At 40.9% G+C, this 23,488-nt stretch overlaps 2 protein-coding genes and 1 long non-coding RNA gene across 8 annotated transcripts in view; all 3 read left to right on the top strand.

Moving 5' to 3' along the window:
- The first annotated feature begins 1,907 nt into the window (after positions 1-1,907).
- On the top strand, positions 1,908-2,819 carry LOC100711481 (uncharacterized). The gene is made up of 4 exons (XR_270256.3): positions 1,908-2,017; positions 2,110-2,136; positions 2,353-2,375; positions 2,493-2,819. It is a non-coding gene; the product is annotated as an uncharacterized LOC100711481 (long non-coding RNA).
- Positions 2,820-5,917: 3,098 nt separating this feature from the next.
- Positions 5,918-21,273, top strand: esyt1a (extended synaptotagmin-like protein 1a). Its single transcript, XM_003448249.5, has 31 exons — positions 5,918-6,868; positions 7,655-7,696; positions 9,361-9,495; positions 9,630-9,703; positions 9,955-10,027; positions 10,119-10,208; positions 10,301-10,356; positions 11,448-11,568; positions 11,799-11,975; positions 12,969-13,051; positions 13,226-13,274; positions 13,551-13,640; positions 14,752-14,847; positions 14,926-14,997; positions 15,075-15,161; positions 15,379-15,528; positions 15,927-16,109; positions 16,184-16,360; positions 16,464-16,546; positions 16,650-16,698; positions 16,799-16,888; positions 17,095-17,190; positions 18,462-18,533; positions 18,630-18,716; positions 18,869-19,015; positions 19,189-19,307; positions 19,431-19,526; positions 19,622-19,753; positions 19,846-19,951; positions 20,047-20,096; positions 20,194-21,273. The coding sequence occupies exons 1-31, from the start codon at positions 6,548-6,550 to the stop codon at positions 20,219-20,221; spliced, it is 3,231 nt and encodes a 1,076-aa protein (XP_003448297.2). The 5' UTR covers positions 5,918-6,547; the 3' UTR covers positions 20,222-21,273.
- A 236-nt stretch (positions 21,274-21,509) lies between these two features.
- The window catches only part of fmnl3 (formin-like 3), a 33,404-nt gene continuing 31,425 nt past the window's right edge, over positions 21,510-23,488 (top strand). For all 6 annotated transcript variants that reach the window (XM_005478055.4, XM_003448250.5, XM_005478053.4 and 3 more), the window contains exon 1: positions 21,510-22,120. In XM_005478055.4, coding sequence (XP_005478112.1) covers positions 22,007-22,120 — 114 coding nt within the window. In that variant the 5' untranslated portion in view covers positions 21,510-22,006. The remainder of the gene's footprint in view (positions 22,121-23,488) is intronic.

Below are 23,488 nucleotides of genomic sequence, written 5' to 3'. Positions count from 1 at the left end.
TATCTTTACTGGTATAGTGTAATTTGTTTAGAAAATCTTTAACCCTTTGAGGGTTTCAAAGTCATTCCTGCATCATAATGATGCTCAGTAGTGTGTGTGGCCCCATGTGCCTGTGTGCACTCTGTTAACACCGAGACATGCTCCACTTGAGACAGCAGATGGTGTCCTGGGCCTTATATCCTAGACTTGGATCTGAATATGTGATCTTCCAGTGAGTTTGTCATCCAAGAACTGTGCCTCTGTTCATGTGAGGCTGGGTTTTACCCTATACCAGGAGGCTTACTGCGACTGGAGCAACAGAAGTCTGGCTTTGGTATAGGTTAGCATGTGTAGGTTTGTGCGACCATCCAAAGATACCTTTTCACTCTATCACCCTCTGACCCTCTACCAAACTGGTCATGCTGAATGATGTTGCAGGCAGACTCTTTCATGCCTGTCACACATGCTCAGTGTTTCATATGTGAAGTGAACGGGCATTATTGGTGGACCTGCCAGTTCTGGTGACTCCATAGTGCTGGGGTGTGGTCACAGGACCCCCATGCCTCTTCATGGAGTATACACACACTACCGGTCAAAAGAACACCCCACCCTCCAGTTATTTATTGCAATTCAAGTCGTTCAAGTCCGGTGATAGCTTAAAATGGTACAAAGGTAAGTGGTGAACTGCCAGAGGTTAAAAAAGGGTAATGTTACCCGAAATTGAAAATGTACATTTCAGAATTATACAAAAAGGCCTTTTTCAGGTAATGCAAAATGGGATAACAATTTAAAGCTGTTCTGCAGCAATGGAGGTTGATCAAGCCTTGAAAGCTGATGCTACTAATTCCTGCAGGGGTTCCAACTTTCCTGGATTACTTACAAAACCCCCTCTGCATAAAACTCTGTGAGCATCAGTTGAACAGTATTGTACTGCTGAAATTAGTGTGTTGCTACAGAAATGGTGAGGAAAAAGGCAATTAACAATGGAAGAGCGACAGACCATCATAACACTTAAAAATGTAGGTCTTTCCTGCAGAGAAATTGCAAAGAAAGTAAAGGTGTGCGTGAGTACAGTTTCCTTTACCATCAAAAGCCACTCAGAAACTGGGGCAAACTGACAGAGGAAGAGGTCTGGCAAACCCCAAACCCCAAATGAATCAGAGGACAAGTTTCTGAGAGTTAACAGCTTGCGTCATTGGCATCTTATCGAGCTGATTTGGGATGAACTGAACACATTTATGGGAGCTTTTGCGGGCGTGTTCAGCTGTTATATCTGCCAAAGGTGGCTACTTTGATGAGTCAAACGTTTAGAATACACTTTGGTCTATAAATTGATTCCATGATATCGTTTCTCACTCCAGTTGCTTATTTGTGCTATGCTTTAATTTCAGAGTGCAATGAGACATTAAACTCCATAATTTTCTACTAAAAAATGGAAAAATTGGGGTGTCCTAAAACTTTTGACCGGTGTAAATAGCCACTGGAGGTCATTTTGAAGGGATCTGGCAGTACACCTGTTCCTCCATGTACAAAGGAGCAGATACAGATCCATCTATATTGATCTATCTACAGGAGAAAGATCAAACCTTCCTGTGACAGCACATAAAAATCAAAAATCCTCAAGAATGAGATCTCCATACTGGATCAACCAAAGCAAGGTTTTCCAATGATGCCTACCAGTGCAATAAACTAGCAGGTTGTAGGTGGAAAATATGCTACTGTTGGGAAAGACTGAGGAGAAAAGGGGGAAGGTACGTTCAGTGGCAAAGTTTAAATGTAGGAATATCGTGGACGGGTGCAGAGGTGGGAGTGAGTCTATTATAAGTAAGATTTGATGCGATCTCTCGCACATGCGCGCTGTGTAAGTATTATTTAAAAATAAATGGTCCAATAACCCACTAATTTTATGATCCTTGCCACCTTGAAAACTCAATTTCCCATGTTTCGCTGGCGTCCATTGATAATGACGTAGGAGGCCATATAAATGGGACGTCTCAACGTTATGACGTCCTTCGTGGAGACGATTCCGTAGCGATCGGTGAGTGGGAATCGTTGGTGTAAGAATCCAAGTTAATCGTCTTAATATTAAGTCAATCGAACGTATCCGTAACATTTTCTTTCTGTTTGCAGCATTCCCACGTCGACATGAGAGCTAAGGTTGGTGTTTTGTGTCTCTGTCATGAGATAAATACAGTTTCCAGCGGGGCTACATTTGTTAGCTAGTCAGCAAGCTTGTGCAGTTTGACGGGCTAGCACAGCCATCAGAATTTAAAGTCATTCTTAAACAGATGTTGGCAGCTGCAGTCCATAATGAAATATTTTTGCCAATTTCTATAAAAGTGTTACTAATTGAACATTGTCTCTTTTCCGTAGTGGCGAAAGAAGCGCATGCGCAGGTAAGAGTCCGTTTTTATAGCCGTACAGTAATCCCTTTTGCATTCACACCCTTTTAAAATTTTTATTTTTTTATAACACCTGAAGTGTGACTGAACTTTGTGACGACTTCTGTACAGGCTGAAGCGCAAAAGGAGAAAGATGAGGCAGAGGTCCAAGTGAACTGTGCTCTCCGCCATGGCTGTGACGTCACATGCCGCCGACAACAACAACGGGACCGGTGAGCACAGCTGGAGACCCAGGACCCTCCCAAGTCAAGTCTGAGACCTGGAGCATCCACTTCTACCAGAGGCAGCAGCTGCTGGCTCACGCTTGGAGCTGTGATCGAACATCTGCTGGACGACGGCTTTTCCTCTGGGACATTCTGAACTCTTTGTTCTCAACTCCTCAGCTTTTGTCATATGTTTTTGTTTATACTGTGATTAAAGGTTTTGGTTAAAAAAGAAGACTTGAATAATGTTCTTTCTTTATATTTAAGCAATCTTTTCAAAGGGTCTCGAACTAAGTCAGTAAACCTACAAACTGCACCGACTGATCAACCTGTAGTACTCGAGTACAGTATGGCAAGCCATCTTAATACAAGATCACCGCCTTACTAATGTTTCATACTTTGGAGCATTGCTTGTGCATTTTAGGGTTTGGGACCGGCTTAAGGGTGGGAATGAAGTGTGTTAGGTTCACATCTACCCCCCTTTTATATAGACATTTTCCTTATTAGATTTTGCCAAATAGAAACCTTCAAACTGTGAGAACATTTTCTAAAGAAAAAAATTGAGCTTGTAGCTAAAATCCAGCCTAAACTTAACCATATGAGAATGTTGGGGGTTAAGATAATATAGGTAAAAAGAAGTCTTATATAGAAAGTGGTGGGATTTTTCTAGTGCTTGGGCAAATTTATGGAAAATTAAAATTTCTTTGTAAAGTTGTGTAAATGTACATTAAATATGTCTGTGTCATCACTCTTTAAAACCTGAGGATCCTGTATATATGTACTGTCTATGAATGACAAGACAGCTGATCTACCATGGATATTTGAATTTTATCTCCTCTAATTAATTTTCATGAGTAAGACTGACAAAAATAAGTCCCATTCAGTTAGATATTAACATCCTCACTTAGCGGTTGTAAAGCTATGACATACGAGAGGTGGCGCTCAGAATGCTGAATGGAAATGTATGGAAGATTTTGCAACAGCAAAGATGGGGATAGAAGTACAACTCAGAGGGGGGAAAGTTTTTTAAAACCTTTTTTAAGCAAAATAGATTTTAAACAAAAACTCTGAAGGGCTTTTTAAAAGATGTGACACGTGTTTCTGTACATGCAATTTTTACCCGGTGGCCACTGAAATACGTGCCTGGGGTTGTTTCAAGATGAATAGGCCGTGCTTCTAGAATGACTTCTCAGTTTTGCAGTTCAGATCATGTGGCAGGTGCATATCTAGGGACCTGACTTGCTTACAGACAGGCCTGTAATGCAAAGCTACAGATAATTAAAATAGAAAGTAAATCATTTTAGATGCTGTCCATAAACCATGATTTAAGTGGGTGTGTGAATGTTTTAACCTTTGGACAAAGCTGACTCAAAGGACAAACTTGTGAAATATGTCTGTAATGTTTTTACCCTTGAAGCCGGTCCACTAATTCATTCTCTCCTTGGCTACAAGGTGACGTATAATGAGGCCATTGCTGGAGAACGCAAAGGACAATAGTGTGTAGTAAATGTAACTGGAGAAGCACTCACTGCTTACAGTCCTGATCACAAAATTGTAGGGAGGTAAAGCTCTTTCCCCCAATAAAGACGAGATTTGACGACCATATTGATGAGCTTTGTTCTGAGTTTGTCCAGAGGTAGCCCCAGTAGCTGTATAAGCACTCTCACTTCTGATGCACACTCACTCATTTTGTTTGTAACAGATCTAAAATATGACAGAAACCACTCGGCTCATAATAGAGAATCAAGGTTTGCCCCCAGGAGGAGGAAAGAACTGAAGACATGGCAGTGAAATGAACATATTTAGTGAGGTTGTGGGAAGAGAACATGCAGTTTTCATTCTTTTAACAACTAAATCAAGAAGATAAGACATGTATGTGCAGTATCCTCATTAAAGATTCCTAAAATATTTCTTGACCAATCCACAAATTATTATTAAAGATAATGACCTTAAAAAATAAACGGCATCTTCTGTAATTGTGAAATTTCCTGTATAGGGGAAAATATTGATTACACAAGCTTGAATATTACTTGAACAACAACATGCAACATGTCTGCTCTCACGCTGGTAGGTAAACCAACGTTGATAAGTACTTGGCAAAGCCAGACAGACGATCAGATGACATGTGTGCTTTAACTTTGACACTTCTTGCATTTCTCTGCCCACATCATTTCCTCACAGATCACTCATCACCCTGTGACCACTATTTCTGCTTCTGCTGTAGAGCTACAGAGCACTTTTTGGTTTTTTATCTTAGGTTATGAGATGCAATCAAGCACTTGTTTTCTTTAATGTGTTTGGTTCCTTTTTGTGGGGACGACTTGAGGACATTTTGATGATTTTTACATTCAGCTGTGAACATAAGAAACACTGTTTGAAACAAATAACATAGTTCACGGATGGCTCAAATATACTGTTAATGGCTGTTTCACTTTGTGATTGACTGCGTTTAGATCAGCAAATTCACGTATACATTTCACTTAGCGGTACATTTTAATACACTGTATATAATAAGTAAATAAACAGGCCTAAAACATGAAATAAACACTCCTAAATACACATGGAGAAAAGAATGTTGTATGTGTTCGTTGAACATTGCTCTATTATTCCAGAGTATGCAATGCACGCTGCTCTATATTCAACACTAGAGTTGAGCAATTAAAAAAAAAGAAGTCTGGAACTATTTTGCACTTTGACACTCTGAATTTGTGTTTTGTGTTTAGAAAAATAAAAATCTTTGGGGGGGAGGAGGCAAATAGGGTCTAAATATCAAGCTATAACATGCCAAAATCGAATGTAAGCGATAAAGATGGGTTTGTGGTTTGTGGCGGTTATAAGAACAGAAATTGTGGCTCTAATAAAACCCTTCAAATTCTGAGAATAACAAGCTTCATAAAACATGATCTCCGCATTTCGTGGGCTCTCACAGTGAAATTTTGTTACTTTATAGGACTTGGCTGTTTATTGACAGTGTGTTCTTCCTGTCTATGTACACAAAGGATCATCAAACCCGTATCCCTCCAAGCAAATACTGATAACTGCCTGTATCCAAGGCAACAGGGGGGTATTTAAAACCTGGCCTGTTTTTCTAGCCATAAATGAAGCTATTAAGAAAAAAAGGGAGTGGGAGTGGAAAGACACATGACATGACAAATTCACCATTAGTTGTTATTATTATTATTTGTTTGTTTTTAACAGGTGCGTAATTATTACGCCAGAGTCAGATGGCGCAGATCCCGGAGGTGTCACGACTGTGCCTACTGGACCCAATCTTGTAAAAAAAACAAAAAACAAAAAAACAACACCTGCAGCTGATACAGACCTGTCGATAAAGGAACTGAGCACATGTTTATCAGTTGTTGGTGCCTTCATGATCATCTGTTAAAGCTGCTGCTGCATACTGCAGTGGGGATGGGCGCTTGCGCGAACAGGAGGATTTATTTCGGTCATGCAAAGAAAGATAACGGGGTGAGCAGCCTGTGCATTAGACGTACTACTCTGCTCTGGTTGTAGTGTGTCGTTTGGATAAACTGCTACTGTGAATCAAAAGTGTTCCGTGGTGTCTTTCTACATGATAAACATTCGTTCGCTTATCGGTAATACGCTCCGCCTGAGCAGTGTATGACGCTACAAGTAAATTCTAGGGTATGGGTTTCTACTGGATGTGAAGGAGGGCTTGAAGCCAAGCCCGCCCTCTCGAGACTTACTTCGTGCTTGCACTGCCTTCTCAGGAGCTTTACACGTAAATGCAAGACGAATAACCCTCAGTGCCCTGCGGAACTGCGCGGTGCACGTCGAAGAAAAGTGACAATGAAGTGACAGTCCGACGCTCGCCGATTATCGCCGACCTGTCCATGGTTATCGCGGTGAAACGGCAGTGAGTTGACCCCTATCCCTTGCCACTCAAGAAGAAGAAGCCGAAAAGCTGAAGACCAGATCGAGCTAGTGAAGTCTGATCTTGCCATGCCAACCGCGGATGCAGAGCCGAGCATCGGCACGGAGCCTCTAGCCCCGGTCTCAGAGAACCAACCCCAGGGTGAACGCGCAGTGAGTGTGCTGTGGTCGTTTGGGAAATGCCTGGGTGCTCTGCTACCAGTGTACCTGGCCGGATATTATGGCTTCAGCGTCACCATTGTTCTGTTCGGTCTGGTGATCTACATGGGATGGAAACACGGGCGACAAGGGAAAGTGATGAGGCTCAAGTCTGCCATGTACCTCCTGGAGAACGAGAAGGAATTCACCACTCAAACGGTTTTCAGAGCCAAAAGAGATTTGCCTCCCTGGGTGAGTACTGACACCCCTTCTGTTATGGTCATTCTCTGCGGAGTGCATCACACGCCACATCTGCCACAAATGTCAGGCTGATACTTGTGGCAATATTATTCATTTTTATAGTTCTTCAAGTGAAAACACAAAGTCAGGTCGACTTTTACTTCACGGCACTCTCACGAATAGAAGCGATAGTTGATAATGTTGATATGCGCATTAGTCTGAACTGCTGCCTTCTCACAGAATGTGAACTAACATGTCATGATGATGACTTTGTAGTAGAAAGGTGGAAGCCTGGCAGTGAGCTTTAGAGGAACTTGTGAAACAGCAATCTGTGATTCTAGTGAACAAGTCATTTCATCCAGTGGTATGAGAAATTATCCGAGGGCTTTCCTCTTCCCGTTTCACTACTGTTGACCTTATCTGGCTCCTAAAAAACCTGATGAGTCATAAACAACATTCACAGCAGAAGCAAAGACCACCATATCTGGAAAGAGAGCCGGAGGGTGTGTGTGTGTGTGTCTGTGTGTGTGTGTCTGTGTGTGTGTCTGTGTGTGTGTCCTTGTGATGTTAAATGTGCATCATGCGGTTTATGGTTTCCTGAAATATTTTTAGTGACAATATTAGTGTTACTTGTTTTTCATCTCTTTTAGCGTTAACATAAATGTATATACTTTTAGTAGAAATAAGATGACGTAACAAATAAGTGCATTGAGATTAAACTCTTTTTTTTAATCAATTTATGTTCAAATAAAAAAGTAAACAAAAACAATAATATTTTATTTACACTATTGTTCACAGGTCAACTTTCCAGATGTGGAAAAAGTTGAGTGGGTCAATAAGGTATGTTTTTTTTATTTCCTGCATAACTTTGCATGTGTGCAATGGTATAGATTTCTATGAGAAATTCATATTTTTTGAAACATCTGGTTCAGCATGCAACTCTTTGCATAATTTCTTCATTTGATGTCTTAGCAAAGCAAAGGAAGCTGCAAAAAGCCCAAACTGAAGATAAGGCGTTCACGATTCACTTGATTAACTTGTATATTAGCTTCAGTGTCTCCAATTTAATATTAAGATAAAGAGCGCTTGTGTGGACTTTAAGGGACCCGGCTCCAGTTGCAGGCTCTCCATCAGTGCAGATAATCTGCTGGTGTGATTAAGAGGCAGTGAGAGTGGCCGGGATCATATCGCAGCTTCTTTGTCTCTGTCAGTGCAGCAGCTTCACGTAGGCACAGAGAAAGCGTGGATGTGAATACTAATAATACAAAACACCCATTTGGAGGGGGAAAAAATACAATGAACTCGATGACAGAAGCCCAGACTGTGGGATAGCAATTTGCTGGACTCATCTGTCACCCTGCCCACGTCTCGCCTGCAGGTTTCCTGACACATGACCTAGCACCTCACTTCCAGCTGTAAACAAGTCGAGGGAGCCTCAAAATGTTCTCACCTTTTGTTGCATGTGTGAACTTTTAAAAAGTATTGCATGTGCATATGAAAAACAACGTACGGGGTTGCACTGTTATAAGCATGTGCATGAGTGTAACATAAATAATGCACAGGTGAGCTGCAAAATGTTAGTAATGACTAGTGACAGTGTAGTCACAGTGTAGAGGTCAGAGGATTGGTAAACTGTAGCTAAAAGGATTTGGCACCACTGCTGCACTTCTCTCACTGAAATGCTGAAGATAACACCAGTGTGATGCTCTGTGGACTGATAAGACTGGTGAAAGTAAGGCATCACACAGACTCCCTGTAAATATATTAAATTCAATTTACTGCACTAAGGTTTTAGTCTACAGAACAATAATTTATGAATTATTTCCTTAACACTTGGGTGGCTCTCAATAAGCAAGTCCTGGATGTAAATACTTGGAGTTTGCATGTTCTCCCCATGTCTGCACGGGTTCTCTCTCTCTCTAGTCTACCTCTTGTCCCATGACAGCTGGAATAGACTTTTTTCTCATTTTTTACTTCCATCAATTTTCTTTGAAATTATTTTATGAACAGACAAACCAAACCAATTACATAACCTCTCTGACAGAGTTAATAAAATTAGAATGCAACCCATATCCTCACTTGAACTTGTTACATTGATATGGATTGCATTCTAATCTGATTAACAAGGAGGTTGTGCAATTGGTGTGGTTTGTCTGTTTGTTAGCAGAGGTGGAGCTCGATTAAATGTAGATGTGATCTCGATCTAGAAATGTGTTTTCATAATTGGAAATTTTGCATAATGTCTACATAAATACATATCGGACAGAAATGTGAAGAAATGTAAAAATGGGAAACATTGTTTGATGTCTTGTTAGGAAAATATAAAATAATCTTAATCTTGACGTCCTTCTCTGTATGCAATCTTCAATTAGTGTGTGGTATGAAGGGAGCTTTGTTTTCCTCAGTGGAGGTGTGCAGTCTCATACTGCTCTTGTAGAGGTAGCTTCTCTTTTCCTTATTCAAACATAAAAACCTTACCAGTGGCCATATGTTGTGTTCTACAGATCCTGCAGCAGGCTTGGCCCTTTATTGGCCAGTATCTGGAGAAGTTACTTGTGGAAATCGTTGCTCCTGCCATCCGTACTTCTAGCATTCATCTGCAGACTCTGAGCTTCACCAAGGTTAACATAGGCGACAAGGTATCTGAGCGGCCTGTCACACACACCCACACACACAGCAATTTCAGTTTATTACAGTTGACTTTTTCTGCTAATGTGGTGTCATCAAGTCTCTGTCAGTCTTGTTTGCTTAATAGCAGCTGCTGTGTTCACAGGCGCTGAAGGTGGCTGGCGTAAAGGCTCATACGGAAAATGATAAGAGACAAGTTATGTTGGATTTGTACTTAAGGTAATCCAACACATCAGAGATTAATTTCATATGTTATACCTCTGTCTATCTGCCCAAATAGGTTGGTCAAGTCAAACTCTAAAATGTTCTTGTAAGTGTTCTAAAGCTTCCTGCAAGGGCTTGGCCCTGTCTTGAACAACAGAACAGTGTTTACTTAATACAGAAAGAAAACAGCTCTGTCATAACTCACACAAGCTGTTTCCTTTGTTTAAACACTTATCTTTAGATCTGTCGCTTCCCTTCTGTTACAGCTATGCCGGTGATGTTGAGATCAATGTTGAAATCAAAAAGTACTTTTGCAAAGCTGGAGTAAAAGGAGTCCAGGTACGAGAAGAATCACTGGGACATTCTCACATTGCTGCTGTAATTAAGTGGCCTGAAAACACATTTTCAGAATCTAATTTTCGCTTTGCAGCTCCACGGGATGCTGCGTGTGATCCTTGAGCCTCTGATTGGAAACGTACCGCTGGTTGGAGCTGTCACAATGTTCTTCATTCGCAGGCCTGTGAGTGTTTTTTTTGTTTAATGACTTTGCACTTTGCAGTAATGCAAGGCCTTTTACTTATTCATGTCTATTTGTCTGTATCATATGTGTAGAAACTGGACATCAACTGGACTGGACTTACCAACCTCTTGGATATCCCTGGATTGAAGTGAGTCTGTATGATGGAGTTGATCTTTATGCTCACTCGAGTTGTGCAACCTGCCGAAAAAGTTTGAGTTGCACGTTATGGACCTTATTTACACGTTTCAGAGAGGTTATTATTTATTTAGTCGCTGGTAGTAGAGAGGCTTTTCTTGGAATTAAACTGAACTCCAAAACAAACAGATCAGAGCTGAAGAGCTTATCTGTTCACTGGCAGCTCTGTGTGGTCGCACCCTTAAAGGATAATGTCGGTAACATCTTCGGTTTTTATTCTTGTCAGCAAACTCTATGAAATTACAAGGAAAAAAGAGTAAATTATCCACTGTAGCTTATTCATCTGTTTCTATGAATATCCATTGCTATCCAAAAACTCTTAAAAAAACACATCAGTGTGTGCAGTTCTTGGGTAGGTTGACATGTTACTCCTCTAAAACAAACACGGCCTGTGCATCTTATTATAAGTAATTCCTTCTAAGATGTTCCTGGTGCAATATTGAAGAGAGCATTAAAAAGTAATTATTCATTAACAAACTACACAATACATCAATAAAGATTTTCAACTACTACTGCCTTCATTTACATTTGGGGGATTTCAAGTCTTGTTTTGGGAATTTTTCAGCAACAGTCAGACATAAATGTGGACAATAACAACCTCATTATTTATGTTTCTAGAATTTAATCACAATGTACTGTGTATACTTTTATATAGAAGGCATAGTCTCACCAGTGGGATAGATTGTCAATTCATATTCAGTGTGCTTATGTGTATGCTGGCTTATTCTACTCTGTGTGGAATAAACAGTAAAGTGTACTTTTGCAAAAAACAAACAATAAGAGTAAACATAGAATTAAAGCATTGTCAGAGGCGTAAATGTATTTCTGATACAGCATCAGTATTCCCTTTGGCAATGCTCTTAATCCTTCAGTCTACATAACTTTAAGAAAACTCCTCATCTTTAACCAGTGGGTGTTTCTGTTTTGTTCTGTTGCTGGTTTTCATGCTTTCTTTTTATGCATGGACAGGCGCACATAACCTGTGTGTGAGTCTGTATGTGCCTCCCTGTGCGTGCCCAACATCATCCTTGCATTCATTTGCAGTGCCATGTCGGACACTATGATAATGGATGCAATTGCCTCCCACCTGGTGCTCCCCAATCGTCTCACTATTCCCTTGGTGGCCGACCTGCACGTTGCGCAACTCCGCTCCCCTCTCCCAAGGGTAACTGTCTCAGTGACGAATGACCTTTTCAAATTACATAGACTGATGCAGATGTGTGTGATCATCATATTAGCTGCAAACACATAGACTTAAGGTCGTACAGTAAGTCGCATAGTAAATATAACGCATGCAATCGAATTTTGTGGCGATACCAGTCGACAAACCTTTTGATTTTATTCTTGTATCCCTGTTTTGTTTTTTGTTTATTTGCATGTTTACGCACATGCTAGGGAGTTGTGCGTATTCACCTGCTGGAGGCTGAGGAACTGACCGCCAAGGACACAGTCATCAAGGGCTTAATCGATGGGAAGTCAGACCCATACGCTGTGCTGCGTGTTGGAACCCAGATTTTCACCTCTCATCACGTCGACAGCAACCTGAACCCGCAGTGGAGGGAGATGTATGAGGTGAGAGGGCTGCGAGTATGGAATATATACCCTGAACTGAACTGTAAAGAAACAGGAGATATATGGCTTTGCCTTGACATTCGAGTACAGCTCCTCCAACCAATTTATGTGCCAAAAGCTATAGGTTCATGTTGGTGTCCTTGCTTTGTAGGGATTGCAGTAAGTCCTTGATGGTATGTCACTGGTGCTTCTAAGATACACAGCTTTGTGGAGATTTTATCTAGCTCTGCAGGAAGCTGCTGTGTCACAGATAAGCAAGAGTTGTGAAAACTGCTTGCTCAGAACATGTTTATCTTTTCACTTTGTTTACGAAATTCAAGCCATGAACTAAATAGATATGAAATTATATACATATATTTGCCTACCACAGTAGTGAAAAGTTCTTGCCATTGTGGTGTGTGCATGCTCTTTTGTATGCCATATGTGGTTTATGCCATTCTTGCACAAGATCAGAACTACCAGCCTAATATTGTGCACTTTCCCCATGTGCTGCATAAAGAGCTCTAACTTAGTGGGACAATGGACACTAGACCTTTGTAGGTGTGCTGTGGTGTTTGGCACTGGGACATTGGCTGCAGATCCTTTGGAATATGGGGTTTAAGGGTGGGGGCTGGACTTGTCCTGGCACATCCCACAGCTTGATCGGAGTGGGATATGGGGAGTTTAGAGGCCCTAATTCTTAATTTTTCTTGTTTTTTGACCATTTTTGAGCAGCTTTTGTGGTGTGGCAGTAATCATTATCCTGCTCGGGAAGACCACCGCTGTTGGAGACTCCCATTGCCACTGGTTGGGGCGTGGGACCCATTTAAGAGGGTAGCACATATTAAAGTAACCCAAGGTTTCCCAGTAGAACCTTGTGTTGTAATGAAATGATGGTCGCTGTTACACACTTCGCCTGCTTGTGGTTTTAATGTTGTGGCTGATTGGTGTATATATTTGTGTATCTGTTGTGTGTGTTGTGTATTTGTCCATTTATGTGTGTGTGTGTGTCAGGTGATTGTCCATGAAGTACCTGGTCAGGAGTTGGAAGTGGAAGTATTTGACAAAGACCCAGACCAGGATGACTTCCTGGGGAGGTAGCTTATTCATTTTCATTCATTTACTCTGTCTCTATGTGCTCCTCATGCCATTTCCATAACTGCTTTTGTGATGTCGGGCCACGATTCTGCTGAAATTTGAACAGCTTGGTCTCATTTATTCAGGGATTTATCAATTTTCTCTGTTTGTCTTTCTATCTGTCTCTCTTCCAGGGTCAAAATTGATCTTGATATTGTAAAGAAGGCCAGAGTTGTGGATGATGTGAGTAGCGACGCTTGGGAGGTTTTTGACTTAAAAATGGCATTTTTTTCTCTCTCTCACTAAACAAATTGTGAAATTGTTTTGGCCTGAAAAATGTGATGAAAGAGTGCAGCATAACGGTTAGCATGTGACACAGGAGACACCCACGTGCCTCCTCGTGATCTGCTCTTGTTACGCCACCTTCAGTTCTGCCATCCTGCTCAGGCTCAAGAATTCAGCCAGATAAAAAAAAAAAAAAGAAGCTTGTGTAATGAGCCCTCTGTGTTTTTTACACAGTGGTTTGATCTGAGGGACGTCGCATCTGGCAGTGTTCACCTCCGGCTTGAGTGGCTCTCTCTGCTGTCCTCTGCTGACAGACTGAGTGAGGTGAGGCTAGAGCAGAGTCTAACGCTCTTGTTTTCTCAGTGCTGTGCAGTGACAGCGATCATTGTTTTTTCCGTCTTCTTATATTCTTGTAATCTTTGGCTTTATTTCATAATATGATAATAAACTGGAAATACAGACTGGAAAGGACGATCAGCCTGAGAACTCTAAGGTTACATGGTTCATGTCGTAAACACGACCAGCGGCCTCTACTATCAAAAGATCAATTTTTGAAAAGTTTGACTGGAGCCACAAAACACAAAAGTTAGCCACAGGCATGCATGTGAGTGACTGTTTCTATGTGTGAGCCATGCAACAGACTGGTGACATGTCTAGGATGTACCCTGCCTCTCAACCTATGACAATATACTGCATGCATGGAGAACAGATGTGAACGATAACTGACTTATGGAAGAATGGTTATTATTATTATTATTATTATTATTGTATATGTGTAGTCAGATCACTGTTGAAGAGATGGCTCTTAAACCTAATTTGGACTTACTGAATATTTGTGCAGAGGGTTTGTGATGCCAGGACTTTACCTGCCACATTGTGTATAGCTTTCCCATGAAAGAAACAAACAACTTGTGTAATTTCACAGTTGCTTAAGGAAATAACTTAAGCGATTGCACAAAACCTCACAGAAAAACAATTTCATCAGTTATTTTTCTGAAGAATAATAATACTGAAGTAGGTCAGTGGCAGGAAGACCTGTATTCTTTTCTTAATATAATTTTTGAAATGATTTTTTATTATTCACTCTATACGTGTCACCTAGCTATGCTGAATGCATGTACCTTCTTGTTGTTTCTACTGTCAAATTCAAAATAATAATAATCCAATAATAGAATATTGTTTGAAAAAACAAATGGAGAATGGGAAGAACCACAATCATAGAAAAAAGTGTAAAAAAAACCCAACAACTTTTATTTATTTATATAAGGAGCCCCTAGAGATGAGCACAGATGAGTTGGCTGCTCTCTTAAACTGCATGTTTACTACAACTAAGTACAGAAAGAAGAATCACATAAAACACTGAAACGAACTACTGGCAGGACACTGGACTTGTAGATAATTTTGCTTACATGTTTTTCTTTTATTCTTCTACCAGGTGATTGCGAAGAATCAGAATTTGACCAGTAAGATGGTTGAACCTCCGTCTGCTGCCATCCTAGCCGTCTATCTCGATCAGGCTTATCAGCTGCCTGTAAGAGCATCACAGTTTGATTTATGTGGGATTCAGTTTTGTTCTGTTACCCAAACTGATCTGTTTCAAATGTCATAGATGAGAAAAGGTAATAAGGACCCGAGCCCGATGGTACAGATTTCTGTTCAGGATAAAACTAAAGAGAGCAAGGTAAGAGGGAAAAACTAGTGATGAATACCTGCCTCCAGCCTCTGGACATTATTAATGATTTATTCTTGCATTTGCAGACTTGCTACGGTACAACCAGCCCAGTGTGGGAAGATGCTTTTACCTTCTTCATTAAGGATCCTCACAAACAAAATATCGACATTCAGGTGAGTCATCCTCAGTAGCAACCGAACTCACTCATTAAGCTAGCTGATGAGAGTTTAGGTATAGCTATATACCTAATACCTAAATACCAATAGCTTACCTTTCCATCTGTTTAAATTCAGACTTCATGTAATTTCTATAAACTGCACTCTCCTCCTTACTTTGCCTTTCTCATTGCTATTAACCCTAACTCGACATTTTTTGTTGTGTTTCAATCAGGTAAAAGATGACGACCGAGCTCTGCGCTTGGGCAGTCTAAAAATCCCTCTGGCCCGTCTTGTTGGGATGCCCGAGCTCACCATGGACCAGTGGTTCCAGTTGGAGAATTCGGGTTCAGCCAGCCGCATCTTCATCAAAATTGTGCTGAGGGTTGGTATTTCATGGACACAAACACTTAAGCACTTGTTTTGTGCACAGACTTTAATGGGTAGTTTGCTTTAATAAATTAATACCTGAAGATACCTTAAGCAGTGAGATATTGACTCCAGTGTTCATATCAAATGTCCAAAGCAAATTCCCACCATAAGTGTCCCATTCCATAAGTCAGAATTTTGGGTTATTATCTAAAAATTTTGAACTGTTTTTTATGAGAAAATAACATGAAATGTTGATATAATAATCCAAATCTTTGACTTATGGATGCAGAAAAACTTTTTTTTCAGTGGCAGAAATTCTGTATAAAGCTGTGAACCTCTTTTCATTATCACAGGAAATAAAACAACATTGTTTGGTTCTCACTGTTGCTCATATTTCTTGTTTCCTGATAGGTTTTGTGGCTAAGTGATGATGCCAGTCCTACAACTCCTTCTCCTCGCCCCACAGACCCTGGGTCCACATCAGGTCAGGGGGGAACTACATCAGACCAGAACCCTTCAGGACCCGGTGGGTCGACTAAACCTCAGCCAACACGACCACAGAACACCACCCCCGATCCAGAGTTTGGAACTGAGGTAATAAAGTGAAAAAGCTGCAGACAGCATTTTAATACACTCCAAAAATACCCACATCCACTGTCTGCCTGCAGGGAGTGTTGCGAATCCATCTGGTGGAGGCCCAAAACCTGATTGCCAAGGACAACTTTATGGGCGGCATGATGAAGGGGAAGAGCGACCCCTACGTCAAGATTCGTGTCGGTGGTATAACCTTCCGCAGCCACACCATCAAAGAGAACCTCAACCCTGTCTGGAACGAACTCTATGAGGTGCTATCACTTTTAAAAGTTTCACTTAGTCAGCTATTCTATCCATCTGATCACATCATTCAATTTTAGATTACAAATACTTGATTTCTTTTTTCCTGTTTAGGTTATTTTGACCCAGCTTCCAGGTCAAGAAATCCAGTTTGAGTTATTTGATAAGGACATTGATCAGGATGACTTCCTGGGAAGGTGAGTCCTGACATCACACAAAAAAATGTGAACATTTCTGACTAGTTTGTTTTTAAACCTGTAGAAAAATGAAGGATAAAATTTTGTGCCCTTTTTTTTGCAGGTTCAAACTTAGCCTGCAAGACATCATCAGCGCACAATACACCGATACGGTGTGTGCCATTATTAAAAAGATGTGACCATATAATATAGCAAATATTTACATTTGTATTCTTATCATAACTTGCATTTTTTGTGCTACTTTTGTTTTAGTGGTACACTCTAAATGATGTGAAGTCTGGTCGAGTTCACCTAATGCTGGAGTGGCTGCCGAGGGTCTCTGACCTATCCAGACTGGAGCAGGTTCAGTATGAGTTTTCTATTCCATTGTCTAATGACTTGGACGCGCCTAGCTAAATACACTTACAGTTAAATAAAATACACAAAAGATTTTGTGTCCTAAACTTAAAGCTACTACTGCAAAGGAAACATGAACCGCAAGTTTCCTATTTCAAGTGTCTTCCTGAAACGCTCTCTCTCTCCTGTCTTTGCCCCTCTCTTTTCTACAGATCCTGCTGCACCAGTCCCTGCAGTCTTTCCAAAACAAGGTGGTGCCATCAGCTGCTCTGGTGTTTGTGTATGTGGAGCGTGCCCACGGCCTTCCGGTGAGACCATATCGATGAGTGTTTATGGTCATTTTTTTAATATTCTGCTTCCAATGAGCCAGACTTTCTTGTGACATTTTTTTAAGAGTAATGGTTCTAGAGACTTTCTGGAGGTCTTTCAACGCTTTTCTTTGGACATTGGCTGTTTTTTTCAGACTTTTTCAGTTTGCTGTGCCTGGTAATTTCAGAAGAATGCCTTTTTGTGTTTGTTTAGCCACAAACACTTGTCTATGTTTTAAGCATAAAAAAGCACCTATTTCAAGGATGAACCAGTATTTTAAATGGTAAATTGACTGGTGCTTTTACAGCCCTTTTCTACTCTGCCTGTGCACTCAAAGGGCTATATACAACTAGCCTCATTCACACCCATTCACATGCTTTTTCTAAACCAAGTGCTTTCTATCTAACAGTCACACACATTCATAGAGGAAACTGGGGTTAGTATCTTGGCCAAGAATATTTGGCAAGCGGTTGGCACCAACGTTCCAACTGGTAGGTGACCTGCTCTGACTCCTGAGCTACAGCCAGCAGTTATGTCTGCACGTACTATAACAGATAGCAATTTACTTTAACAGAACCGATTTTAAATTGTATCTGTGTAGCAGCCCATTTATTTTAATCTAAGAAAAACAGGTATAAAATAGTGTTTCTTCAACAAAAGAGGAAGTAGCATGCCAAAATCATGTACAGTGTCGCTCAGCAGAGCGGTACAACAGTGAGTGTCTACAGTTGTCTTTAAAACACAGTGCTGTTGGGGATGTTCCTAAACTGTGGAATTATGAATGCAGAAATGTACCATCAGGTTTTGATCCACCATGCACTAACATCTGGAAAGTGTTTGATCGGCAACATCTTCTTTTTTCAGTATTACAATAATCCCAGACAAACAGCCAATGCAATAAAAGCATACCTGGATAGAAAAACACAATCAGCCATGGATTGGCCTCCCCAGAGCCCGGGGCTCAAAATTATTGAAGCAGTATGTAATCATCTCAACAGAGAACAGAACAAAAGGCAGCCAACATCCAAAGACGAGCTTTGAACGTCTTTTAAGAAGCCTGGAGAACTAGTCCTGCAGTCTACTTAAAGACATGACAAGAAAGCTTGCATAAAAGTGTTCAAGCTGTGTTGAAGAATAAAGGTTGTCACACCAAATATTGACTTTCAAGCTGGTTAGACAGAGTACAAACTGTTTCTGTCTTATATTTCCACGCTGATGCTGTTGCTTACAGTTCCTGTAGTGCAGTGTAATCATTTGTACGTTATTTCAGCTGAAGAAGAGTGGAAAGGAGCCAAAAGTTGGAGCTGAGATTATCCTTAAAAATGTTTCATACAGAAGCAAGGTAGGCTCTTAACTCGCTAAAGATGTTCACTGAAAATAAAGGGAAAAAAATGGTGTTTCACAAAAGTCATACATTTATTTTTTGCTTTTTCCAAAGATCTCTGAGCGATCCACATCCCCTCGATGGGATGAAGGCTTTCACTTTTTGGTTAGTGACCCCAGAAGTGAAATACTCACAGTCAAGGTGCGAGTCATTATCTATATTTATCTGAATCATGAGGATGCATTTGATTCACACCATTCATTAGGTCATGTTGTGTCAAACTAAAACATTTTACACAAATAAAAGGAGTAGAAAATGTGTGCGTTTATTTATATGTCTTTGTTTCCTTGTAGCTTTCCCACAGCTGGGGCCAGGCTCTCGGCTCTTTGACACTTCCTCTGAAGGAGGTGCTGGCTGAGACAGACTTGGTTCTGGACCGCTGGCTCAATCTGGATGGAGCGCTGCCAGAGAGCCAGATACTGTTGAGGGTCGTACTTAAGGTACTGCAGACAGGCTGCTTATTTTCACTGTGCTGTAGTAGCTTTTCTTGGAGCAATGCTACACTAAGTGCTAACTGACTGTGTGCCATTATCTAAACTGCTCCATGATGATTATTAAGTCATAATTATTGAGTCATGATTTTTATTCAGTGATTTTTTTATATACCTTGCAGATCCTGGACACTCAGCTGGCAGTGTGTCGTGGGGCTGTAGGGGAGGCAGGTGTCGATGACGTCATCCCTAAATGGGATCCTTCTCATCTGGACCTCAGACACAGACCTAGATTCTCCATGTGAGTCACACATAGGGGTATAGTAGTCCTGTTGTGTGGTACATACCTGCACTGTAAGTGCAGTAATATACTAAAGTGACTGTCCAAATGTAAATAAATATCATTTCTCATCTGTGTCTTTAGAGTGAGTGACAACCCAAACTCAGCAGGACAGGTGAAGCTTACCATCGGTTACTCCATGGAGGAAAACCGGCTTTTCATCACTGTTCACTCCTGCAGGTTTCTATATGCCATACATTACCCATCCCATCATCATCACACTTTAAGCAGAAAAACCATCATACGTTGTGGATGTGATCTCTTTATACTGACAGAGCGTTGGTAGCGCGTTCCAAGGATGGCGCAGACCCATATGTTTCCTTCATCCTGTTGCCTGACAAGAAGGCCACCACCAAGAGGAAAACTGCGACCAAGAAGAAAGACCTCAGCCCAGAATTTAATGAGAGGCAAGACAAACAAATAGGGCTGTGATTATAGCGAAAGAAGTCTGAGGATGAGAGGGTGACGTCTCCCACATTAATCTTGCTTGTTTCTGTAGGTTTGACTTTGACTTATCACTCGAGGAATCCTCTCAGAGAAGACTGGACCTGTCTGTGAAGAACAGTGTCTCTTTCATCAGCCGAGAGAAGGAGCTTATCGGCAAGGTATTTATCTGAAATTCAGCTCGTCTTTGCCCAAGGTTGTGTAAAATTCTTGGCTTTTATCACAAGACTCTTCTTCTCTCTCTCGTTGCCTTCAGTTGCAGCTGGACCTGGACCAAATTGACCTCAAGACGGGTGTCACACAGTGGTAACTATTTAACCCTTTCATGCCACAGTGAAGTGTTTTTATTCTTCTTTAAGCACGAAAAAAACCAATGCATTGTCTTTTCTTTCTTTTTTTTCAGGTACGACTTGGCAGCAGAGACCAACTAGAAGAATCAATGCCTGATCCTCAGGCATCTACTTTCAAACATAAGCATTGCTCCTGTGATCTGTGATTTGTGCGTGTGTATATTCAGCTTAAATGAAAATTTCCACCATCACTGAAGAAAAAAAAAAGATGACATATCTGCTCCAGAAAAACACAGTCCATCAGTATTTATGAGCAAAACTTTACTTGTCGCTAAATATTCGTAAAGTGATAAATGTGCTGAATCCATTCTGTCTCAGGCAGATATTTAGGCTGAATAAATATTTGATAATAATGCAACTATGTTGCACAACAAACCAAGGTTATGTGTGTTTAAAGCATGCAAAAAGTCCTCTTGCATTTTAGCTTTAAAAGGGCTTATATATTTGTCCAATTTCCAAAGGTACGACAACATTTTATGGATTTTCAGCATCCAACAAAACAGAAAAACATTTATTTGAATTTTATTTTTTACAGTCTCCAAACAGTTCCTGTTATAACTTTGTTTATGTGGGTTTATATTACTGCCTTAAGTATTTCAAAACTGTGCACAGTTTGTCAGTGTTTATGAAATATGTTCCAGATGAAGTTTTATATGTTTTAACCAGAACTTTCTGAATGTTAATTTTTTAAATCAAAGTGTTACAAGCCTGCACCGTCAAATTTCCACTGAGAACAGAGGTACGATACTGTACGCAGTCTTAATCACTGTGCTTTTACAAAGAGAAAACTTTGTAGATGTTTCATCCAGAGCTCCTTTGTGTTTTTATGTGTTTGTAATCCTAAATGCAAATAGCTGATGGCTTACAGTCATGTTTATGCTTTGTTTTTACACGCAAAACCTGTTTTGACCTCATGAGAAGCAGACTATTGTCTACCTGTTCCGGGACACCTTCCATGTCCCATAATGTCTCACCTCACTGCAAACACTTAGACACTGATTTGTTGTAAAGGGTGGAAAAAACAGTGTTGAGTGTCAGAAGTAAAGAGGAAAACTGCTGTGCTTTGATAATTTCAACATATCATCATGCATCTGCTAAAGCTGTTGATTAAACTTTGCACTCCTGTGAATCCAGCCAGCTTTGTCATCTATTTATTTCCCTAATGATCTTTCTTGTCATGGCAATTTCTTGCCAGCAGGTCGCGATAAAGTGCTGACAAATGGCTTTTCCGTCCAGCTGTATGCAGGCTCACTGCTTACAGATGTGAGGGGCGGGAGGGAGGGAGGGAGGCAGATTGCAATGACTGACATGCAGTCAGACCAACAGGAGGCATGCCACCCCTACTGCGGGCAGGACTCTAAAAGAAAACCCTGAGCTCTGAGTGGAGGCAATAGCAAAGACCTTAATCAGGATCACACAACAATAATGAATGGAAACACGTCGGAGCCAAGAAAGTTGAGCAGCATCTAAAAGTAACTGTCGGTCGGGTTTTGAAAGTTATCTGTCATAGGGAAAAATCCGCTGTAAGTAATGGATTGGCCAGGCAAAACTGAGGCTACTTTCTGGAAGATGAAGCAGCTGCACTGTTACTTTTAAAAAAGAGACTAGAGTAAAACACTGTCAACTTAAACGCGTGATTAGGGGTAAATGGCATTTAGGGACTACTGCAGTGTCAGCTTTTTTCCCTTTTTTTTTTCTTCAATAATATGTTTTTGGAGAGAAGTGGATTATTCGGATTAAATCGCGGATGAGACTCTCGGAATACTTTGGAGATTTCTTTCTTTTTGCTTCTTTTACTTGGATTATTCTTGTCGCCATAAGAAGCTGAGGCAAGTTTCAAGTCGACGGCAGGATAAGGCATTAAAAATGGGTAATATAGAGAGTGTGGACGGCCAGTCGGAGATGAAGCAGCACATCATGCCTCTGAAGGTGCCCATGCCTGACCCCACCGAGCTGGAGGAGAAATTTGCCATTGTTTTGGTAAGTTAACGGGCTAATAACCGTACTTTTGCCACGGTGCGGTCGAATAATCGAGTAGACAGCTGTCTGTGTTTTGCTTTTAAACTTGTTGAGCTTTTAAACTTGTCGGTGGTGGGTTTATTTTCACTTAAAGCACTGGATCACAATTATAAACAACCCATATAGTGGACTGTCTTGTTCTTTCTATATATGAAAAAAAGTTTATTTCTTGCTCTTTTTTGTTTATTTGTTATTTATTGTTTATTTGTTTATGTATTTGGACTATTATGGACCATTATGAGCTGCTGATGTATCAGATGAACCGACCTGTGCCGTTCCGTCCCGCCCCTCATTCTCTCCCCACTCCTGCGGTTCTTTTGTCTCTCCAAAAGTCAGACAACTCAGCGTTTGGCTGAAGTGGCACATACTGAGCGCGGCATGGCGAGAGTGGTGGAGGTGGTGGTGTTTGGTAGGGGGAGAGGTAAAAGGGATTTTTTCCCCTCTCCTCTACAGGATGAATGCCATTTTACTGCATATCCTTGACGGAGAACATCACAGCATTCTGCGTCTGCGTTTATTTAGTTTAGCCCCTCTCGCTGCAGGCGACTCATCTAAAAAACAACATTTTCTGAATTCCCCCAAAACTCCCACACCCGAAGTATCCTCCCCTCCCCTTTCCTACCTCCCTACACCCTCCACATCAGGCCTGAGTTGAGGCGTTTGGACGCTTTGTAATAATGAGCACACCGTCGACACCCACTTCTCCGTCGATCAGCGGAGTCGTGGAAGGATGACAGGGTGTCATTTATGCGTCAGAGGGGGCATTTCAGTTTTCAGCACATCACAAAGCGGGACTTTACGGCTACTTTCTCTTTCAAGCACGATCGCGTGTCTAGATTCCTTTATTATTCATGCACCGAAGTGAAGAGGAGATGCTGTAATGAAAAATTTGGTTTTTGTTTGGGTTTTTTTCCACTTAGGTGGGCGGAATGTAATCAGCCAGCAGCTCGACTTTGACTATACAGTTTTAATTTGGGGATTCCACAAAAAGTCTCGTATTTTGCCATCTGATGAAAAAATAAGAAAACATCTGTTTCCATCCGTCCATCTTTTTTTAATTCAATTTTCTCTTTATGTAAAGCCTCTTACTCTAAAAAGTTTTCCAAACTCTCATTGTCAGAGAATCCTCCTTAATCTCTTTCATGGCATTTATTAACGTTTTAATTCAGTTTAATAAACACAAAGAGTAGTGGCAACAAGTTGTGGTTTTATCAGGGTTAATTTGCAAGACTTGGTCTGAAACTTTCATTTCCTGCACACGTCTTGTGAGATTGCTGTTCAGCCATGTCAGACTTAAACATTGTCGTGCATGAGTGGTGACAGCCCTCT

This window comes from Oreochromis niloticus, linkage group LG20 (genome assembly GCF_001858045.2).
Source record: "Oreochromis niloticus isolate F11D_XX linkage group LG20, O_niloticus_UMD_NMBU, whole genome shotgun sequence".
Taxonomy (NCBI): domain Eukaryota; kingdom Metazoa; phylum Chordata; class Actinopteri; order Cichliformes; family Cichlidae; genus Oreochromis; species Oreochromis niloticus.
The sequence above is the reverse complement of the archived record's forward strand: the minus strand, read 5'-3'. Positions and strand labels throughout refer to the sequence as shown.

Coding starts and splice junctions, on each gene's coding strand:
- esyt1a (XM_003448249.5), top strand. CDS start 6,548: ATGCCAACCGCGGATGCAGAGCCGAGCATCGGCACGGAGCCTCTAGCC. Junction 15,162..15,378: donor AACAAAATATCGACATTCAG/GTGAGTCATCCT, acceptor TGTTTCAATCAG/GTAAAAGATGACGACCGAGC. Junction 16,361..16,463: donor TCTGGAACGAACTCTATGAG/GTGCTATCACTT, acceptor TTTCCTGTTTAG/GTTATTTTGACCCAGCTTCC.